Here is a 21,736-nt window from a genome sequence, read left to right on the forward strand (position 1 = left end):
CAGATTGGGTGGACTATAGTAGGGTAGAATGGAGTGGAGTATGGAAGATTGGGGAGTGGGGTGAATTGGATTGGAGTGGTTTGGAGTAGATGGGCATGGGGACTGGGTGTGTTAGATCTGGGGATCTCTAGTTGTCAATGGTATTCACCTTTGTCCAAATAGGGACCCTTACTTCTAAGTCAGGATAAGGGGATTGCACTCCTTAATAACCCCTTGCTCACCCCCTTGGTAGCTTGGCACGAGCAGACAGGCTTATCTCAGAGGCAGTGTGTTAAGCATTTGTGAATATACACAGTAATACAGTGGAAACACTACAGATGGACACAACACAGGTTTTATAAAAATAAGTATTCTTTATATAGACTTAAACACAAGACCACAAACGACAAAAATCCACAATACTACACTTAAGATTGATTTAAAGATGATAAAAGTTACTTAGTTCAAGTTGATGATAAATGTGACAAAGTTCTCAACAAAGTACCTGGATGCGTAACGCAAAGTTAACAAAAGGCTCGCAAAAGGGGAGATGCGTCGGTTCTGTGATCCGGGGGAAATGATGCGTCGTGCCTCAATGCTTGCGCAGAGTAGGGGATGCGTCGTAATCCTTACCGGTGCAGAGGTGATGCTTAGATTCTCGGCCTGCGGGCCCGTTGTGGTGCGCAAGATGGCGCCTTGATGCGATGCGATCCGCTTCCGATGCGAGAAGATGGCGCCCTTGATGCAGCGATGCGATGACGCTGCAATGATGATGCATAGGCGCCCTGGCAGCCTTGCGACAACTCTGTACTTTGGAGCCGCGACAGGCCCTGCGACACGCTTCTCCGGTGATGCGATGGCTACTCTCTCGATGGCCTCACGCTTCTCCGGTGATGCGACAGCAGGCAGCTTCGATGAACACACACGTCCAGGGAGATGCGGCGAAGGCTCGCTTCTCCAGCGATGCGACGATTTCAGCTGCGGCGGTGACACGCTTCCTCTCGATGCGTCACGCTTCCAGCTCCCAGCTACATGCAAATGTCTGGAGTTGAGAATTCCCAGCAAGGAAATTCAGAGGGGAGCTGGAGATGAAGTCTTTTGTCCCTGAGACTTCAGCAGGAAGCAAGCACAGTTCAAGCCCTTGGAGAATATTCTGTAAATGATGAGTCCTTAAAAAGTTCCTTCTCCTTTCCTTGGCAATGAAGCAACCACTGCAGGCCAACCTAGCAAACAGCACACTGGCAGAGGGGCAATCAAACTCCTGCAGCTTCCTTGGTTCTTCTCCTTGGCAAAAGGTTTCTTGTTGCAGAAGTGATCTAATTTTTTGGGATCAGGGTCCCAATAGTTATACCCCAAAATCCTTTGTTCTCTGAAGGCAGAGAGGCCTCTGCCTAGTCCAAACCAGTTCCTGACCACAGGAGGTGGAGCCAGCACGGGGGAGGGAAGGCATAGCTCTGAAGCACTTTGTTGACAAGATTCCTTCTATCCTTTCACAGTGCAGGGCAGAGACATCAGACAAGCCACAGGAGGTGGAGCCAGCATTGTAGAGGGAAGGCCCTGCCCTATTCAGGTCCCAGGTGCAACTCCTCCCTCCCATCTAGATGCAGCTCTCTCTATTCACCACTGGGCTGCCCCAGCCTGTCTCCTGGAACCCCCTAGCCCTGTCACTCACAAACCCAGACAAGGAATACACAACCTAGCAGAGGCAGGCCTGGACAGTTAGGCAAGAAAAGACCTACTTTCTAGAAGTGGTATTTTCAAACACAGAATATTAAAACCAACTTTACTAAAAGATGTATTTTATCATTCCGAGTTCAGGCATACTAAATTCGAATTTCTACCATGTTCCCCGAGTCAGTTAGGATTATAAGAATGTAATAATCTAACTGCCCATTCTAGCCTATGGTAGCCTTCAATAGTGAAAAACGAAAATGGCTATAATTCACTATTAGGACATGCTACACACATCAGAGATGTCCTACCTGGAGTGGAGGAGTGTGGCTCAATGGTTAGAGCGGCAGACCCTGATGCAGAGTTCTGGCCAGGGACCAGGGTTCGATTCCCACCTCGGCGGGGTCTCGGACGCAATTTCCTCGGACCTGTTAATTCTCGCCTCGGTGCCTATTCTAATCACGGGCCCCACGCTGCAACTCTGGGCAATAGCTTGCTTAGCCTCCACACCGGCCCCAACAGCGCTAAGGATGCCTGGCTTCACCCTGGGGGTGTCCAGGAGTGGACACTTCACAGGGAAAGCCAGGAGGGGTTCCACAGCGGTATGAGTATCAGCGCCAGGAAACCGCATAGGCGACACCGCAAGGTGACCGTCTGGTGACAGTGCGCTCTATAAGTACCATGACATTTACATTTACATTTACATTTACCTTATACTTACAATGCACCCTGCCCTTGGGCTTACCTTATGGGTGTCTAATATGAAGCAAATGGAAGGTTTAGGGCCTGGCAAATGGGTGCACCTGCCAAGTCGACATGGCAGTACTAGACTGCACATAGGCCTTGCAATGGCAGACCTGAGACATACTTTACAAGGTGCTTCTGTGGGTGGCACAACCAGTGCTGCAAGCCCACCAGCAGCATTTGATTTACCATCCCTGGGCACACATGGTGCACTGTACTAGGGGCTGACAGGTAAATCAAATAACCCAATCATACAATCACCAATTAGTACCTCAATTTAACATAGGGAGCACTTGCACTGTGGCACTGAATAGCAGAGGCACAGTGCCCAAAGCATATAACCAGCAAAAACATATCAAAACAGAGGAGGCAATCCGTCAACAATGGAAGGGAGACTCTCGCCAATGATGCCAGGTCTAACAGGGTGGGGTAGACTGGAGTGGGTTGGCATAGATTGGGGTATAGAGGGGTACAGTGAATTGGAGCGGAGTGTATTGGAGCGGGGTAGGTTGGAGGGGAGTGGGGTAGGTTGGAGGGGAGTGGGGTAGGTTGGAGGGGAGTGGGGTAGGTTTGAGGGGAGTGGGTTAGGGTGGAGTGGGGTAGGTTGGAGTGGATAGATTGGGTTATAGTGGGGAACAGTGGAGCAGAGTGGATTGGAGTGGGGTAGATTGGAGTGGTGTGGTGCAGATTGGAATGGGGTAGATTGGGATAGATTGGGTATATTTTAGTGGAGTAGACTGGTAGGTCAGATTGGGGTGGGGTAGATTGGGGAGATTTTAGTGTAGTAGACTGGGGTAGGTCAGATTGGGGTGGGGTAGATTGGAGTGGGGTAGATTGGAATGGGCCAGACTTGGGTAGGGTAGACTTGGGTGGAATAGACTGGGGTGGAGTTGACTGGAGTGGAGTAGACTGATTCCAGTGTTGGATTTAATGTGACATGCACTTACAGGGCATCTTAGAGATGCCTCCTGAAAATCGACCAGCCTTGGTGTGGTTCCTGAATTGCTGCCCGCCATTTTCCACCACCAGACAGATTTCTGGACCCCTGGGTAGAAAGCCTCCTCTCTCTGGGTTTAGAAACAACGCCCATCCTGGGAAGAGGTGTCATGCCTCCTCCCTCAAGGTGGGCTGGGTCCACGAAAGGGGAGGCTTCAAAGTCCTGCCGCCTTTGGAAGCTGCCCCTGCTTTTAGTTGCCCCCAGCAACTGGTTCCTACCGATTCTGGCCTCCACTTTGGGCTTGAGAATCAGCAGGAAAACCAAGCTAGGAAGAGAGGTGTGCTCACCTTTGCCAACCCCACCCCTCAGGTGGGGGAGCTGAAGCACACATCTCAGTCCCCTCCATCTTGAAGGTGAGGGGACTCAGCCAATTAGGAAGAGACTCATGCCCTCTCCCATTGGAGGGTGGCATAATAGGTGATGTACCCATCCCAAGGAAGGGCCCCATTGGTCCCAACCGGCACACCTCTTTAAAGCCCCAAAATCTAGTAATTATGGGCAACCCTGATCATTGCCTCTGCCAATTAGAGGAAGAAATAATAAGGACCGAAGGGCTGTGCTGACCAAGGAATTAAGAGGACACCAACTGCCTTGGCCCCCAGCCCTACCAGCCTGTCTAGTCTACGACCTGCCTACAGCAAGAATGCTGGCGAGTCCAGCAGCCAGCAACCCCCAGAGCCCGGAGGACCTGCCCTGCAACCCTCTTGAAGACTCTGTCTATCGTGAGCACCGGATTTGCTCAAGCAAAGACTGGCCCACAGAATCAGGATTCCGGCACCACTCTGCACCTGGCACCCATGCTCCGAGTTTGAGTGGTTCAACATCATAAGAAGGTCTCCCCAGCGATCATGACCTGGGATTTGGTGATCCCAACCTCCCTCAAGCTTCAAGACGCCTGCAGCCTCAACCTGAAGGGCCCAACGCAAGAAAATCCGATGTCAGAAGACACCCCTGCACCCGAGATCCCTTGGCCTTGGGTGGCCCAACCGACTGTGTCCAGACATCCCCCAAGAACCCAACTTACCTCTCCAGCTGATGATAGCCATTTGGATGTCTCCCTGCCCGAGCCTGCAGCAAACTTGCCAACCGAAGGTCTCCATTCAAAAGTACAGAGTCCTGACGTCCTTTTTGCTCCCTGCTGCCTGGTGGTGCAGCTCCTGTGTTGGTCGTTTGCACCTGCAGTGCTGACCTTTACTCTAGGAGCTTTGCTTCCACAGCAGAGTGCCCTGCTTGTCAGCAGTCCCTAACTGAAGGCCCCCTTAGTCCCATTAGCTAACATTGGGCCCCTTCCCCACTGCACCCTGCTGCCTCAGTATGCTGGTGGTTTAACTCGAGTGCCCAGCTAGACTTTGGGGAACTTTGGTCCTAATCCCCAAAACTCCCTCTCGTAAGTAGTGTACTTACCTGAGAAACCGCTAACTCTTTTTCTATCATAGGAACCCATGTTGAAAGTTTTTGGGCCTAAAATGTTGTTGAACTGATGTTTGTATGGAGAAAAGAGAACTAAACTGCAAGCATATAAAATAAAAAGTCTTACTTACCTTGTATTGTGAGATCCTAAGGTGTGGTATCTAGGCCTACCACTTCCAGTACTCCAAGTAATCCGAAAGTAACTAAAAAGTAATTAATGAGTTATTTAAACTGTTTCCAGAGCATATTCAAACCTGTAATGATTGCAACTTCAACCACAACTGCATTTCCTTGACCAGTCTTGCATTTGAGAGTATATTTTACTTACCTGTGCCTAGTCCTCCTTGGTTCTAAAATAAAACCCAAGTATACCTTTTTTTAATACTTCCCTAATTGGGCTAGGTTCTGTCTGTGAGTGTGTCATCAGTCCTTGATTGAGTGAATACAATAAATGCTTAACACACCCTCTGGATAAGCCCAACTGCTCACCCACACTGCCACAAGTACTTACCTAATTTAGGCTTTTCTATACCGCTTGGGGACTCCCTGGAACCTGTACCTTACTTTGGTGTAGTATATACAGAGCCTTCCTCCTACAGTATCTACCAGAAAGGGTGTTACCAAAGGAATGAAACCTGTTTTCCTGGTCATAAGTATGTCTTTCTACAGTTTCTTTACCGCCCTGCACTTTACTGCCCCCCCCCCCCTTGTGTAATTGGGTCATCTATCATAGATGCCAATGTATGTAATAGTATTTTCACTGTTATTGGCAAGCACTCTTGGTTCTTCTTTGCATGCCTCACAAAGTTTAATTTTTATCTTGCTTGTTGAGTGTGTGAGTTATAAGGGTATCAAAGTTGGCTGACAATTGGTATTGATAAATCTTTGCCTAAGTATGTTGGTGTTTCGTTATATATTCTGCAAACCGAATCCTTTCTAATCGCACCAACTGTTGGAGATAAGATAATTCAGGCATACAATGGTAAATGTAAATGTAATTTGCACTTGTATAGCGCCTATCACCCAGGGGTCTCTAAGCGCTGTACGAATACCGCTGTGGAACACTTCCTGGCCTGTTCCTGTGAGGTGTCCACTCCTGGGCACCCCCAAGGTGAAGCCAGGCATCCTAGCGTTGTTAGGGCCGGTGTGGAGATTAAGCAAGCTATTGCCCAGAGTTGCAGAGTGGAACCCATGATTAGAGTAGGCACCGAGGCGAGAATTATCGGGTCCGAGGACATTGAGCCCAAGACCCTGCCGCGACGGGGATTGAACCCTGGTCCCGGGCCAGACCTCTGCCTCAGGGTCTGCCGCTCTAATCTGTGAGACACACACATCACACAATGTAATATTGTTAAGAGGGAAAGCTAGAATTATAGCCCATGTGTCCTGATTTCATAGCGTGTAAATTAGCCATTTTTGGAGATGACTGCTTTCATGGTTTGTTGGTTTCTTTGTGTGATTCAATATCCCGTAAACATTCTGCTATCCTCTTTCAGAATTCGCGGCCTGAATTCATATCTGCCATTGAAGACTGTGAATACACATTTGTGTGGTTCTCTGCAGCAGCATGTGCTTTACAAAGCAATGAAACCAATGACTGCAAGGCGACAAACCCAGTTACAGGTACAGGTGTTCCCACCTCCTACATCATTCACATTGTTGGTGTCTCTCCGTGAACTTAAAAAGTTACAAATGTGTTGAATTTGATGGCTAACTTAAATGGGAATGTTCATTTAGGTACACTCGTATATATTAATGCTGATTATTTTCTTTTATTCAAGTTGAATAAACTTTTTGGAGCCAAAGTAAGCATTATGAGGGAACTCCTCTACCTGTAGCAGTATAAGGGCATGCTAGTCTGCGAGTCATTTATTCAACACGTTTGCGCCACATTTCTTACCTGGAGCCTCGGGAAGCAGCATATTTCTGCCTCCTATAACACCTGCCTATCCTGTGGCGCAACTGTGGAAACCAGGGTCATTAAGTGCCCCAGTCTGACTACATTCACGCCTAATTACTAGGCCTGGGCAGTAAATTCCGTTCCGCTCGTGGAATTTGGGTAATGTCGCGTTCCGCGGAGCACGCGGAATTGCCAAAAATTCTGCGATCCGCGACTTCGTGGAATTTTTGGCTTGTTCGCCCTTTAAAAATGCGTGTTTGCAAGATATTTCCCCCGAGCACGCCAACAGTGTTCGCGAACAGGAAAAAAGCATCACAAACGGGCGGAACAAGCAATTCCGCGTGTTCGCGGAACTTTTGCTGGCTCACAGAGATTTATTACCGTTTCGCAGAGCTTTGCGTAGCTCGACTACGCAAATTCCACCCACCCCTACCAATTACCACAACTCCCTTCTCCTGCAGGGTTATAGTGATAGTAGTTTTCCAGTGTGTGGATTACGGCACTCTCTCCCTCTCTTTGCCAGGGGTGCTGCTACAAGGGTAGAAATTAGTCAGGATGCATAGGGCTGTTTGGCCAAAGGCAACACAGTCCTAATACCCAAATAAAAATCTGATTCTTCTAGCATATGATGGGATGATGCATCTAATCTAGGTTGGGGACCTGGAACCTAGTTATACATAAATTTAGAGGTAGGGATGATGTATGTGCCGCAAAGCAGTTGTAGTATTCGAGGTTAATCCGTTCATTTAATAAGTATTTAAGAAAAGATAAATATCTACAGTTCATATGGTGCAAATCTTTATTTTTTGGTTGTTGTAAGGCAACTGTGTTCATGTTTTGTTTTCTGCAATCAGCCGTGCCCAACTATTGCACGGGCAGGGAACATTTTTAAACTATCAGTCAACATGTGTTTCACCGTGTTCAGCGGCGGGCAGGCCTAGGTTTTTTTCAGAGCTGTAGTCCTATCAGAATGATAATAGTGGAACATACATTTGGACATATTCGAGAAAGAATCGTAATAAAAAAGATAAATACTCAAAATATTGAGAGCGAGACAAATAAAATTTCACATGAAGTGATGGACATAATAATGACATAACAATCGAGGACAGACAAAAGTATCTTAGACATATGATTGACTTGAATTCAAAATTATTCAAAGGGGGTGATCACACCTGTGTCGCTTTACACTCGTAAACATTTCTGGCTATATTATAATGGTGTAGTGCACATGTGAACATGCTGTGACAGAGGGGATGATGAGGAATCACTCCTGAAATGTATTAGCTACTAATAAATGGTTGGTATTTTGGATCTACACAATATTAAATCAATAAGATCATATCCAGTGGATATATAGTACAGGTACTGGCAGAAGGAGAGAAAATAAAATAGTCCTGGACTAACAGTTGATGAATACTTTTAACAGTTCTTCGTTTAATAATTGCGTGTAGAGTAAGCCTCTATAAACATTCAAGAGTTACATAGACTCTGTAATCTATAAGGCAGAGCATGACAGGCTGAGTAAAATAAATGGAATGGGTGTCCTGTAGGATATGCAGAACTAAATAAGCAGCATTTTATGGTAGGTAGTAATTTGAATTTACTTCATCAGGTATAACGGAAGGTGGGAACGGTGATTCGTTATCTAAAAAGTTAAAAGTATGAGCAATAAAAAGTTGCCTCACAAAAGATAATTTTTAATGTGTAATAAGGCTGGGTGAGATCAGATAAAAATCATTAAGTATGTTCAATAGATATCTCCTCTAGGTTTTGTTATGCAGCAGTGTGTCAGTTTTTACCCAACCCTGATTAGGAAAAAAGATTTACAAAAAAGCATGTTTTGAGTACAAGTTAGCAGAAGGGAATGGGAGGTTTAAACTAGCACTTGAAACAGAGTCAGCGAGAGTGTGGTACTCGCGTCTTACCAGTACTTTAGTGGGTATAGAAGTTATATCCAGCCATACTGCTGAACAAATATTCTAGCGTCTGGGACTGTAGTGTCGATGTGGTCTGTACCCTAGTTGCTCATGAGCCTCCTTTTATGTTGGGATCACTGGAACTGTCGGAGATGTATCTCATGAGGTTGAGATGTGTAAAAAAAAAAAGGCACCATTTTAGGGCGGTGAGATTGAATAACGGAACACTCAGTGGGTTTGCGTAAGAATTTATACCTTAAAAGGTGAAATCTAGCATTACTAGACATCCCTGTATGGTATTCTAGTATCTTATCCGAGTCCCTATCTGCAGTTGAGTCTTCGATCTTACGTTCCCATCTGACACATATTGTCAATATGTTGTGTATCCTGTCCCCCAGTAGCGCCCTATAGAGTACCGAGCCATAGCTTCCTGTAGCCCCATAATTTTTAACAAAAAGGTGGTCCCTATGGGGGAAATGTAGCCCTTGACTTCCATGGCAATGTGTCAAGAAGGGGATACAAGCACCTCTAACACAAATAACTTAGCATTACATATTTATCCTTTTATATTATTTTAACAACTTTTTCTTTGATTGTTGACAGTCAGAAGAAAAACTTATATATGCTCTATCGAACACAAGGCGCTCCAAAAACATAAAAGGGGGGGGGGGGGGTGACGGCACAGTGAAAGTAACTATAAGTGCATGCGTTCTATGTGCAGAAACGTCAACTAAAATATTATATGTGGACTGCTTTTCAAGAAACTGATGGTAGTTATCAACACTCACTTAGCGGGGGTTGATCTCTATCACTCTAATATCCCTATCAGCCACATGTATATATTTCTGTACATAGCAGGTATGCAGTTTCTGCACTTATAGTTACTTTCACTGCGCCGTCACCCCCCCCCCTTTATTTTCTAGCATCTTGTGTTCGATAGAGCAGGTATAACTTTTACTTCTCACTATCAACAATCAAAGAAAAAGTTGTTAAAATAAGAGGATAAATATGTAATGCTAAGTTATTTGTGTTAGAGGTGTTTGTATCCCCTTTTTGACACTTTGCCGTGGAAGTCGAGGGTTACACTTCCCCCATAAGGACCGCCTTTTTGTTAAAAATGATCCGTCCCAGGTCCCTCGGTTACTGGGTTTCCCCTTTTGTTTGAGAGTGCAGCTCCATAATGGCAGATAGTATTTGCAATTCTGGAAAGTATCCTGGAAAGTCAGAACAGCACATACATAGCGAAACCTGTCCCCGGCTTCTTCAAAAGCCTTTTCTGTAGTGAGAGCTACTTCTGATAAGTGAAAATCATCATGAGCTACTGAAGGCCAAGCCACCTGTTCATTGTCATCCCGCCCTCCAACGCCCGCCTTCATTGACTTTAAGGCTAATTTCCATCGGGCCAGATACTAGGGTTTGAAAAAATACTTTGACGAGGGGCACTATGGCAGGGCTGCCATGTGTGTCAATGAGAGCGGGGTCTTTGGGAATGTATGAATTAGATATATGTGTATGGTTGACTGGGAGCCTATGTCATATGTACTTGTGGCACAGGCCATACTTTTCATCATATATGGCACAGTTACATATATAACGCAAACAAAAAGTGTTTTAAATTGGGAAATGTGAAGTCTTTGAAACTTTGAAATGGGAGAAAAATAAACTAAAGATGTAATTTTGTTTTTATAGATTCCATAAAACTCATCATTTAAATTTTATACCATTTAAAGCGTCACATATATAACGAAATTTTTTTTTTTTAAATTGGAGATATGTGAATTCTAATAAAAATAAATTCCGCAAACCTGTTAATGATATGGAGCATTTTTTCTGCACTTTAAATTTCTCCCACTTATAACAATGGCTATATTTTTCAGTTAGAAATATGGTAGCATGTCTTTCAGCCACTGGAAGCAAGATGCCTGCTGTATGTAAATGCAAAAGTTCGAAATGGGAGAAAAATGAACTAAAGATGTAATTTTGTTTTTATAGATTCCATAAAACTCATCATTTAAAATGTCTCCCATTTACAAGCGTCACATTTTCAAACACCAGCCATCTTGCTTCCAGTGGCCTGTACACACAGAGCCATATTTATAAAAAGGTACAGCCATTTGTTTAAATGGGAGGAATTTAAAGTGAAGCCACATTCTTCATTAAACATTAGGATGTGACTGGCCGAATTGAAAGTGGAGAAAGACATTGCAACTTAATGTTTAATAGAAATATTTTTCTTCAGTTTAAATTTCTGCCATTTAAAAATTAAATGATTGTATTTTTTAGTAATAAATATTGCACAATGTCTACTGGCTACTGGGAGCAAGAGGCTTGGTGTTTGACACTTTGAAACAGAGGGTAATTAAAATTGAGTGTTTACTTAATCATTAAGGCAACTTTTTGTTTCGATTTTCTCCCATTTAAAAGCATTCAGAAGCATCATTTTGTTCCCAGCTCCGATATTGAGTTGACAAAGACTTTTAGTTAAGAGTTAAATACTTCAGTGCTTCAGTTCTGTGCCCCAGCCTGGCCCATAAATCTTACCGAGCACTGCTCATTATCAGACCCAGCTGTCTTCAGCCTGATGCTAATAATGTAAAATAAACACAGCCTTCCCTTTACTTTAAAAGGAAAATGTGACCCTGTGCTTATTTAAAAATGAACTGTAGACTGTGAGCTACTCTGAAGGTTTCTGTGAGCTACTGGTAGCTCGTGATCGACTGGTTGGAAACACCTGCTCAAAAGTGATTAAAATGTCATTCTTGTAGAGGTTGCCCATTCTGCAACATGCACCCTCCGTCCATTCTGCTTTTTTTTGCAATTCTGGCAAAGGTGTGGAGTCCTGGGTGAGTCTATATCTCCATACTAGCCCAGAATGGGGTGCCCCTCACTACATATTTACAGTAGTGTTCTCAAACCTGAGACATCAGCCATATCAATTATGGAGTTGTCTGAGAATTGTTTTGTGAAGTCAGGTAAGGCGTCAGTGGAAAAATTGCACATTTTCTCATTTCTCAAGCTCTTTTTGTAAAGCACGTCTAAGAATATGTCAGTGCTTTGATAGGTTTGAATGTCTTAAAGAATGTTTTTGCCTTTCATAGTATAATGTTTCCACTATTCCACCCATAATCCCTCAACCCTCCTAACACTCATAAAACATGATCAGCCCCTGCTTGTTTCATCATGTTGTATGTTACCTACAATAAGGAGACTGTTGGGAAATCTCATTGTCACACCACCACTCTTGCCAACCAAGATACAAAATACCACCCTGCTCTTGCTTTCCCAATTCCCATCCCCCAAGAGTCCCAGTAAAGAGTGATATATTGTGAATTTCTCGGTCTCCTAAGGTGACGATAACAAGGTTAGGCCGGTTGATATATGTGACTGCTCCTGTATAAACCACGGCTAACAATGATTTGAATATGAAATTAGAATAGGTAACTGTCAAACTAGTTCCAAACTTCCCTTTTATGTGGTTAGATCTTCTTTTTGAGTTCATAGCTCATCAATTGTTTGTGCAGGAGTATGACACATGCACAAATCAGCATTCACTATATGACTACGTGTCCTATTAACAAAGGTAGGTTTACTCTTACACTGTGAGTAACTTTACTACTTTTGACTATTCACCTTTTATGAGTCTCCTCCTACGGGGTAGTGACATCCTCATGGACTTCCGGGGGAGTGGCTTGTTGCTACTGGGGGAGGCCACCTGCATCGAACACAGCTTTCGGGATGGTGGCTGTTCGCCGTTGTGGTCGGCGATCTTAGTTTGCCTCCCCGGCTGCGGTGGGAGTGGCTGCGGGGTACCGGGGAGGCTGCAGCCTCTGAGCGTGCTGGGGTGGCTGTGTGAGACCACCCGCTGGGCTGCAGATCCGGCGGCGGCGACTCAAGGTCAGCGGGCACTGCTGACTGCCTCTACCTGCGCTGCCCCGCCTTCATGCTGACGACCACCGAGACCAGGCTGCAGCGGTGAGCAGCCACTTCTCCATGCGTGGCTGAGGCGAAATTGAAGAGCCAGCAGAGTGAATACTGCCCTGACATCAAGTTACTGCAGGAGAACTTGGTGGGGGAAGCCATTGATGAGCGCGTGCCCCTGCCAGACTATGCCTCATTAGCACTTGCCACCCTGGTGACTTACCTTCCACATCGGCCTTACATGGTCTGCATTGCAGCCTGCCTTGGTGCCCCTGAAGCCCGCCTGCACAGTAGGCATTATTGTCATTAGGTGTGGGGAGTCCTTTGGCGACAGCAAACCCTCCACCGGACTGTGTAGCGGCTGCCACTGGAGGACCCCTTTTGCTTGTTTGCCTCAGGCGGCCTACCTTGTGCCCTTCCTCCGCATTCCTGGGACCCTGGGTTGCCTGTAGAGCGGGCGCTTTTGAGCTGAGAAGATTCATCGAAGTCCCTGCATTGCAACAAGACAAAGGTGAGGAGTGTTGCGGCGAAAAGCTACCAATGTGGGCCCCACCCTGCTTGTGCAGAACTAGCGGTTCCCGTCAGTGGTAGAAGTGGGGGAGATCGGAAGGGCACGGCGAGCCCCTACTTTAAACAAATATTCTAGTCCGTTCCCCTACTTCTGTCCTTCAAAAAAGCATTCCGGGACGGCAAGAATAGTTCTACTTTAAAACAATAACTTTTTCATTCAGCTTCTTGGGGCAGCGCGCACTTCTCTTGAACTCCAGAGGCTGCAGCAGCCCCTCCCTGAGCTCGCACAGACTGGAGGGCAGGCCCATTGTCATTCTGATTGAGTCTGATTACCCCCTTTCGAATGACAATGCACCCGCGCCTGCCTTTAGCATATCATGTGCCAGGTAGATCGTATTTAGTGATTTCAGAGAAGCTTTCCCTATATTCGATTTTTTGGGAGGAGGTGAGGATCTTGCAAACTTTTACTACTGGTAGCTGAGGAGCAAGCCTTGCTTGTAACTTTGTATGTAGTATATTGCTACACTCTGCAACAAATCCAGTTTTTAGTAAAAAACGAAATTAAATGTTTTTCCCCCCCAATAAAACATTGGGAAAACAAACGCCTCTGTGTGCCCCCGGTTTAAATAAAGGAGCAGCAGCAGGTGAAAAGGAGTGAGTTTCCAGGATCTGAATTTGGGGACAAGGGCTTCGAATCCAAGTCTCCTGGCTCGACCGTCTGCAGCGTGGGCAGATGAACAACTTTATAAGCCTTTTCAACAAGTTGAATTGCTGCCTCTTCCTGCATTAACAGTACTACTTTACACAGCACAAATAACTCTTCTTCATTATATTACTTAAAAAATATCTCTCTACCTGCCAGCCACTTGGCTCAAAATGAGGTTTAAGAGGTGATCCGATTAAGTTTCACGGGGAATTCAACACTTTTTTGGAGGGTGATATGAGTTTGAAAAGTTGGGGATTGCATTAATGTTTACAAAGGCCCCTTTGCTTGCCAAGTGGATGAACATAATTAAAAAGCGGGTGAGTTGACAGGTACATGGTCCCTCTCGTGGCCCTCACATTTCTCGAATGGAAAAGCGTAAATATTAAAAACACGTAATGTTAGACGAGGGTGACAGAGGGTGACAGAGGGTGACAGAGGGTGACAGAGGGTGACAGAGGGTGACAGAGGGTGACAGAGGGTGACAGAGGGTGACAGAGGGTGACAGAGGGTGACAGAGGGTGACAGAGGGTGACAGACGGAGGGTGACGGACGGAGGGTGACGGACGGAGGGTGACGGACGGAGGGTGACGGACGGAGGGTGACGGAGGGAGGAGGGAGACGGAGGGAAGAGGGAGACGGAGGGAGACGGAGGGAAGAGGGAGACGGAGGGAGGAGGGAGACGGAGGGAGGAGGGAGACGGAGGGAGGAGGGAGACGGAGGGAAGAGGGAGACGGAGGGAGACGGAGGGAGGAGGGAGACGGAGGGAGGAGGGAGACGGAGGGAGGAGGGAGACGGAGGGAGGAGGGAGACGGAGGGAGGAGGGAGACGGAGGGAGGAGGGAGACGGAGGGAGGAGGGAGACGGAGGGAGGAGGGAGACGGAGGGAGGAGGGAGACGGAGGGAGGAGGGAGACGGAGGGAGGAGGGAGACGGAGGGAGGAGGGAGACACAGGGAGGAGGGAGACGGAGGGAGGAGGGAGACAGACAGAGGGAGGAAGGGGTGGGGAGACAGAGGAAGGGGTGGGGAGACAGAGGAAGGGGTGGGGAGACAGAGGAAGGGAGGGGGACAGGGAGGGGGACAGAGAGGGAAACGGAGGAAGGGAGACAGAGGCGACAGAGTGAGGGAGACAGAGTGAGGGAGACAGAGTGAGGGAGACAGAGTGAGGGAGACAGAGTGAGGGAGACAGAGTGAGGGAGACAGAGTGAGGGAGACAGAGTGAGGGAGACAGAGTGAGGGAGACAGAGTGAGGGAGACAGAGTGAGGGAGACAGAGTGAGGGAGACAGAGTGAGGGAGACAGAGTGAGGGAGACAGAGTGAGGGAGACAGAGTGAGGGAGACAGAGTGAGGGAGACAGAGTGAGGGAGACAGAGTGAGGGAGACAGAGTGAGGGAGACAGAGTGAGGGAGACTGAGGGAGGGAGACGGAGGGAGGGAGACGGAGGGAGGGAGACGGAGGGAGGGAGACGGAGGGAGGAGGGAGACAGACAGAGGGAGGAGGGAGACAGACAGAGGGAGGAGGGAGACAGAGGAAGGGGTGGGGAGACGGAGGGAGGGAGACGGAGTGAGGGAGACGGAGACAGACAGAGGGAGACAGACAGAGGGAGGGAAGGGAGACAGACAGAGGGAGGAGGGAGACAGGGAGTGAGGGAGACAGACGGAGTGAGGGAGACAGACGGAGTGAGGGAGACAGACGGAGTGAGGGAGACAGACGGAGGGAGGGAGACAGACGGAGGGAGGGAGACGGAGGGAGGGAGACGGGAGACGGAGTGAGGGAGACGGGAGAGGGAGGAGGGAGACGGAGAGAGGGAGGAGGGAGACGGAGAGAGGGAGGAGGGAGACGGAGTGAGGGAGACTGAGTGAGGGAGACTGAGTGAGGGAGACTGAGTGAGGGAGACTGAGTGAGGGAGACTGAGTGAGGGAGACGGAGTGAGGGAGACGGAGTGAGGGAGACGGAGTGAGGGAGACGGAGTGAGGGAGACGGAGTGAGGGAGACGGAGTGAGGGAGACGGAGTGAGGGAAGGGAGACAGACAGAGGGAGGAGGGAGACAGACAGAGGGAGGAGGGAGACAGACAGAGGGAGGAGGGAGACAGACAGAGGGAGGAGGGAGACAGAGGAAGGGGTGGGGAGACAGAGGAAGGGGTGGGGAGACAGAGGAAGGGAGACGGAGTGAGGGAGACGGAGTGAGGGAGACGGAGTGAGGGAGACGGAGTGAGGGAGACGGAGTGAGGGAGACGGAGTGAGGGAGACGGAGTGAGGGAGACGGAGTGAGGGAGACGGAGTGAGGGAGACGGAGTGAGGGAGACGGAGTGAGGGAGACGGGAGACGGAGTGAGGGAGACGGGAGACGGAGTGAGGGAGACGGAGAGAGGGAGGAGGGAGACGGAGAGAGGGAGGAGGGAGACGGAGTGAGGGAGACGGGAGACGGAGAGAGGGAGGAGGGAGACGGAGAGAGGGAGGAGGGAGACGGAGAGAGGGAGACGGAGGGAGACGGAGTGAGGGAGACTGAGTGAGGGAGACTGAGTGAGGGAGACTGAGTGAGGGAGACTGAGTGAGGGAGACTGAGTGAGGGAGACTGAGTGAGGGAGACTGAGTGAGGGAGACTGAGTGAGGGAGACTGAGTGAGGGAGACGGAGTGAGGGAGACGGAGTGAGGGAGACGGAGTGAGGGAGACGGAGTGAGGGAGACGGAGTGAGGGAGACGGAGTGAGGGAGACGGAGTGAGGGAGACGGAGTGAGGGAAGGGAGACAGACAGAGGGAGGAGGGAGACAGACAGAGGGAGGAGGGAGACAGACAGAGGGAGGAGGGAGACAGACAGAGGGAGGAGGGAGACAGAGGAAGGGGTGGGGAGACAGAGGAAGGGGTGGGGAGACAGAGGAAGGGAGACGGAGTGAGGGAGACGGAGTGAGGGAGACGGAGTGAGGGAGACGGAGTGAGGGAGACGGAGTGAGGGAGACGGAGTGAGGGAGACGGAGTGAGGGAGACGGAGTGAGGGAGACGGAGTGAGGGAGACGGGAGACGGAGTGAGGGAGACGGGAGACGGAGTGAGGGAGACGGAGAGAGGGAGGAGGGAGACGGAGAGAGGGAGGAGGGAGACGGAGAGAGGGAGGAGGGAGACGGAGAGAGGGAGGAGGGAGACAGACAGAGGGAGGAGGGAGACAGACAGAGGGAGGGAGACAGACAGAGGGAGGAGGGAGACGGACGGAGGGAGGGAGACGGAGTGAGGGAGGAGGGAGACAGAGGAAGGGGTGGGGAGACGGAGGGAGGGAGACGGAGGGAGACGGAGTGAGGGAGACGGAGTGAGGGAGACGGAGACAGAGGAAGGAGTGGGGAGACGGAGGGAGGGAGAAGGAGGGAGACGGAGGGAGGGAGACGGAGGGAGGGAGACGGAGGGAGGGAGACGGAGGGAGGGAGACGGAGGGAGGAGGGAGACAGACAGAGGGAGGAGGGAGACAGACAGAGGGAGGAGGGAGACAGACAGAGGGAGGAGGGAGACAGACAGAGGGAGGAGGGAGACAGAGGAAGGGGTGGGGAGACAGAGGAAGGGGTGGGGAGACAGAGGAAGGGAGACGGAGTGAGGGAGACGGAGTGAGGGAGACGGAGTGAGGGAGACGGAGTGAGGGAGACGGAGTGAGGGAGACGGAGTGAGGGAGACGGAGTGAGGGAGACGGAGTGAGGGAGACGGAGACAGAGGAAGGAGTGGGGAGACGGAGGGAGGGAGAAGGAGGGAGACGGAGGGAGGGAGACGGAGGGAGGGAGACGGAGGGAGGGAGACGGAGGGAGGGAGACGGAGGGAGGGAGACGGAGGGAGGGAGACAGAGGGAGGAGGGAGACAGACAGAGGGAGGAGGGAGACAGACAGAGGGAGGAGGGAGACAGACAGGGGGAGGGAGGGAGACAGACAGGGAGGGAGGGAGACGGAGGGAGGGAGACGGACGGAGGGAGGGAGACGGAGTGAGGGAGACGGACGGAGGGAGGGAGACGGAGTGAGGGAGGAGGGAGACAGAGGAAGGGGTGGGGAGACGGAGGGAGGGAGACGGAGGGAGGGAGACGGAGGGAGGGAGACGGAGTGAGGGAGGAGGGAGACAGACAGAGGGAGGAGGGAGACAGACAGACAGAGGGAGGAGGGAGACGGAGGAAGGGGTGGGGAGACGGAGGGAGGGAGACGGAGGGAGGGAGACGGAGGGAGGGAGACGGAGTGAGGGAGACGGAGACAGACAGAGGGAGGGAAGGGAGACAGACAGAGGGAGGGAAGGGAGACAGACAGAGGGAGGGAAGGGAGACAGACAGAGGGAGGAGGGAGACAGACAGAGGGAGGAGGGAGACAGACAGAGGGAGGAGGGAGACAGACAGAGGGAGGAGGGAGACAGACAGAGGGAGGAGGGAGACCGACAGAGGGAGGAGGGAGACAGACAGAGGGAGGAGGGAGACAGACAGAGGGAGGGAGACGGAGTGAGGGAGACGGACGGAGGGAGGGAGACGGAGTGAGGGAGGAGGGAGACAGAGGAAGGGGTGGGTAGACGAAGGGAGGGAGACGGAGGGAGACGGAGGGAGGGAGACGGAGGGAGGGAGACGGAGGGAGGGAGACGGAGGGAGGGAGACGGAGTGAGGGAGACAGACGGAGTGAGGGAGACAGACGGAGTGAGGGAGACAGACGGAGTGAGGGAGACAGACGGAGGGAGGGAGACAGACGGAGGGAGGGAGACAGACGGAGGGAGGGAGACAGACGGAGGGAGGGAGACAGACGGAGGGAGGGAGACAGACGGAGGGAGGGAGACGGGAGACGGAGGGAGGGAGACGGGAGACGGAGTGAGGGAGACGGGAGACGGAGAGAGGGAGGAGGGAGACGGAGAGAGGGAGGAGGGAGACGGAGAGAGGGAGACGGAGGGAGACGGAGTGAGGGAGACGGAGACAGACAGAGGGAGGGAGGGAGACGGAGACAGACAGAGGGAGGAGGGAGACAGGGAGGGAGTGAGGGAGACGGAGTGAGGGAGACGGACGGAGGGAGGGAGACGGAGTGAGGGAGACGGACGGAGGGAGGGAGACGGAGTGAGGGAGGAGGGAGACAGAGGAAGGGGTGGGGAGACGGAGGGAGGAGACGGAGGGAGACGGAGTGAGGGAGACGGAGGGAGACGGAGTGAGGGAGACGGGAGACGGAGTGAGGGAGACGGGAGACGGAGTGAGGGAGACGGGAGACGGAGAGAGGGAGACGGAGAGAGGGAGGAGGGAGACAGACAGAGGGAGGAGGGAGACAGACAGAGGGAGGAGGGAGACAGACAGAGGGAGGAGGGAGACAGACAGAGGGAGAAGGGAGACAGACAGGGAGGGAGGGAGACCGACAGGGAGGGAGGGAGGGAGACGGAGTGAGGGAGATGGACGGAGGGAGGGAGACGGAGTGAGGGAGGAGGGAGACAGAGGAAGGGGTGGGGAGACGGAGGGAGGGAGACGGAGGGAGGGAGACGGAGGGAGGGAGACGGAGGGAGGGAGACGGAGTGAGGGAGACGGAGACAGACAGAGGGAGACAGACAGAGGGAGGGAAGGGAGACAGACAGAGGGAGGGAAGGGAGACAGACAGAGGGAGGAGGGAGACAGACAGAGGGAGGAGGGAGACAGACAGAGGGAGGAGGGAGACAGACAGAGGGAGGAGGGAGACAGACAGAGGGAGGGGTGGGGAGACTGAGGGAGGGAGACGGAGGGAGGGAGACGGAGGGAGGGAGACGGACGGAGGGAGGGAGACGGAGTGAGGGAGGGAGACGGAGTGAGGGAGGGAGACGGAGTGAGGGAGGGAGACGGAGGGAGACGGAGTGAGGGAGACGGAGTGAGGGAGACGGAGTGAGGGAGACGGAGTGAGGGAGACGGAGTGAGGGAGACGGAGTGAGGGAGACGGAGGGAGGGAGACGGAGGGAGGGAGACGGAGGGAGGGAGACGGAGGGAGGGAGACGGAGGGAGGAGGGAGACAGACAGAGGGAGGAGGGAGACAGACAGAGGGAGGAGGGAGACAGACAGAGGGAGGAGGGAGACAGACAGAGGGAGGAGGGAGACAGAGGAAGGGGTGGGGAGACGGAGGGAGGGAGACGGAGTGAGGGAGACGGAGTGAGGGAGACGGAGACAGACAGAGGGAGACAGACAGAGGGAGGAGGGAGACAGACAGAGGGAGGAGGGAGACAGACAGAGGGAGGAGGGAGACAGACAGAGGGAGGGGTGGGGAGACGGAGGGAGGGAGACGGAGGGAGGGAGACGGAGGGAGGGAGACGGAGGGAGGGAGGGAGACGGAGTGAGGGAGGGAGACGGAGTGAGGGAGGGAGACGGAGTGAGGGAGGGAGACGGAGTGAGGAAGGAGGGAGACGGAGTGAGGAAGGAGGGAGACGGAGTGAGGAAGGAGGGAGACGGAGTGAGGAAGGAGGGAGACGGAGTGAGGAAGGAGGGAGACGGAGTGAGGAAGGAGGGAGACGGAGTGAGGAAGGAGGGAGACGGAGTGAGGAAGGAGGGAGACGGAGTGAGGAAGGAGGGAGACGGAGTGAGGAAGGAGGGAGACGGAGTGAGGAAGGAGGGAGACGGAGTGAGGAAGGAGGGAGACAGAGGAAGGGAGGGGGACAGGGAGGAAAACAGAGGAAGGGAGACAGAGGCAACGGAGTGAGGGACACGGAGTGAGGGAGACGGAGAGAGTCAGAGTGAGGGAGACGGAGAGAGTCAGAGTGAGGGAGACGGAGAGAGTCAGAGTGAGGGAGAGGGAGAGAGAGATGTGCGTCTGGTGGCGCAGTGGACGAAGGCATCCGCTGCAGGGACCTGTGATCAAACTGGTATGTTTTGCTATTTCTAGCCACGCCCCTGACTCCGCCCACTGATCCAATCTTCGGTTATTCCCGCCCCCCGATTCTCCACCCACAGTTCCCCTACTTTTTTTCCCCACTTCGACCACTGGTTCCCGTGCTGGCCTCTGCTTAACAGCCTTGCTGTGAGACCTTTGCTCAGGCTCCTTTCCTGTTCTACCCTGTCTGAGGGACAAGCTGGGGTCAGATACAGGAGCTGCTACGGGCGTGACTAGAGGCTGGGGCCCCTGGGATTACTACCTATTATACAGACTATAGCCACCAGGCTCCTTCACCACTCGCTGCCCAGTCCAGGAAAAAACAAGCATTTGTGCCGGGAAGCAGAGAGCTATTCTCATTGACATTTATTCTGAACATATTATATTGAAACTGAAGCTATGGGGAGGCAAACAAATACACTGGCCCCAAATCCTACCAGTTCAACATTGATTTTTTTTTGCGTGAGGCCGTGGGTGTAATCAGTAAGGAAATTAAATTTACGGAAGGAAGATTATCATTAGTCCCTACTCCAACATTATCTCCCCCAGGATTTCGTAGCTATTGTTATCGATACTGTACCTAGGTCTCCGTTACCACTCTCTCCAACGGTGAACATTATTGACACTACTAATGTATCTGTAACTGCTAGTACAAATAATCTACAAAATCTTGCTCTGACTGTGGGGGAGTCTATGTGCACACATCCTACCGGGGGGGGGGGGAGAAGGAAAAAGGGCAGAGGTGGGCATGAAATCAAAGGTGGAGTCCCTGTGTTGAAAAAGACCTGGCAAGATACCTCAAAGGGGAACGTAACCAAGACAAGGGGCGGAGTGGGTAGGGGGTTTTCATAGAAGCAAGTGGACTCTTTGTTTTTGTCATAGGGTCAGACAATTAATATTGGACGCCCTGAAGCCTATTTTAGAATGTCTAGGATGTATTGCAGAGCAGCTCCGCCTTGTGGTGAGGGACGTAAAAGAGAGATCCGAACGTAGTAAAATAAGGGATGAGATGATTTATACTAGCATACAGGAAGTTGCCTTCCACAAAAAGGGTACCCACCCAATATTAATACATACCCCAAAATTGTATGAGCTTTGCCAAAATAAGCCAATTTTGCAAACTGAAAGGGACTCCTGTAGTGCCACCAAGGAATGATCACAAAGTGGAAGTCAGTGTTAG

The 21,736-nt window shown here is 51.1% G+C and overlaps 1 protein-coding gene across 1 annotated transcript in view; it reads left to right on the forward strand.

Annotated features, from left to right (window-relative positions):
• Positions 1 to 21,736, forward strand: part of IGF2R (insulin like growth factor 2 receptor) — a 1,933,894-nt gene that overhangs the window by 1,075,770 nt on the left and 836,388 nt on the right. The window contains exon 32 of the mRNA XM_078648980.1: positions 6,298 to 6,424. Coding sequence (XP_078505106.1) covers positions 6,298 to 6,424 — 127 coding nt within the window. The remainder of the gene's footprint in view (positions 1 to 6,297; positions 6,425 to 21,736) is intronic.

Source organism: Lissotriton helveticus, chromosome 6 (assembly GCF_964261635.1).
Source record: "Lissotriton helveticus chromosome 6, aLisHel1.1, whole genome shotgun sequence".
In the NCBI taxonomy this organism is placed as follows: Eukaryota; Metazoa; Chordata; class Amphibia; order Caudata; family Salamandridae; genus Lissotriton; species Lissotriton helveticus.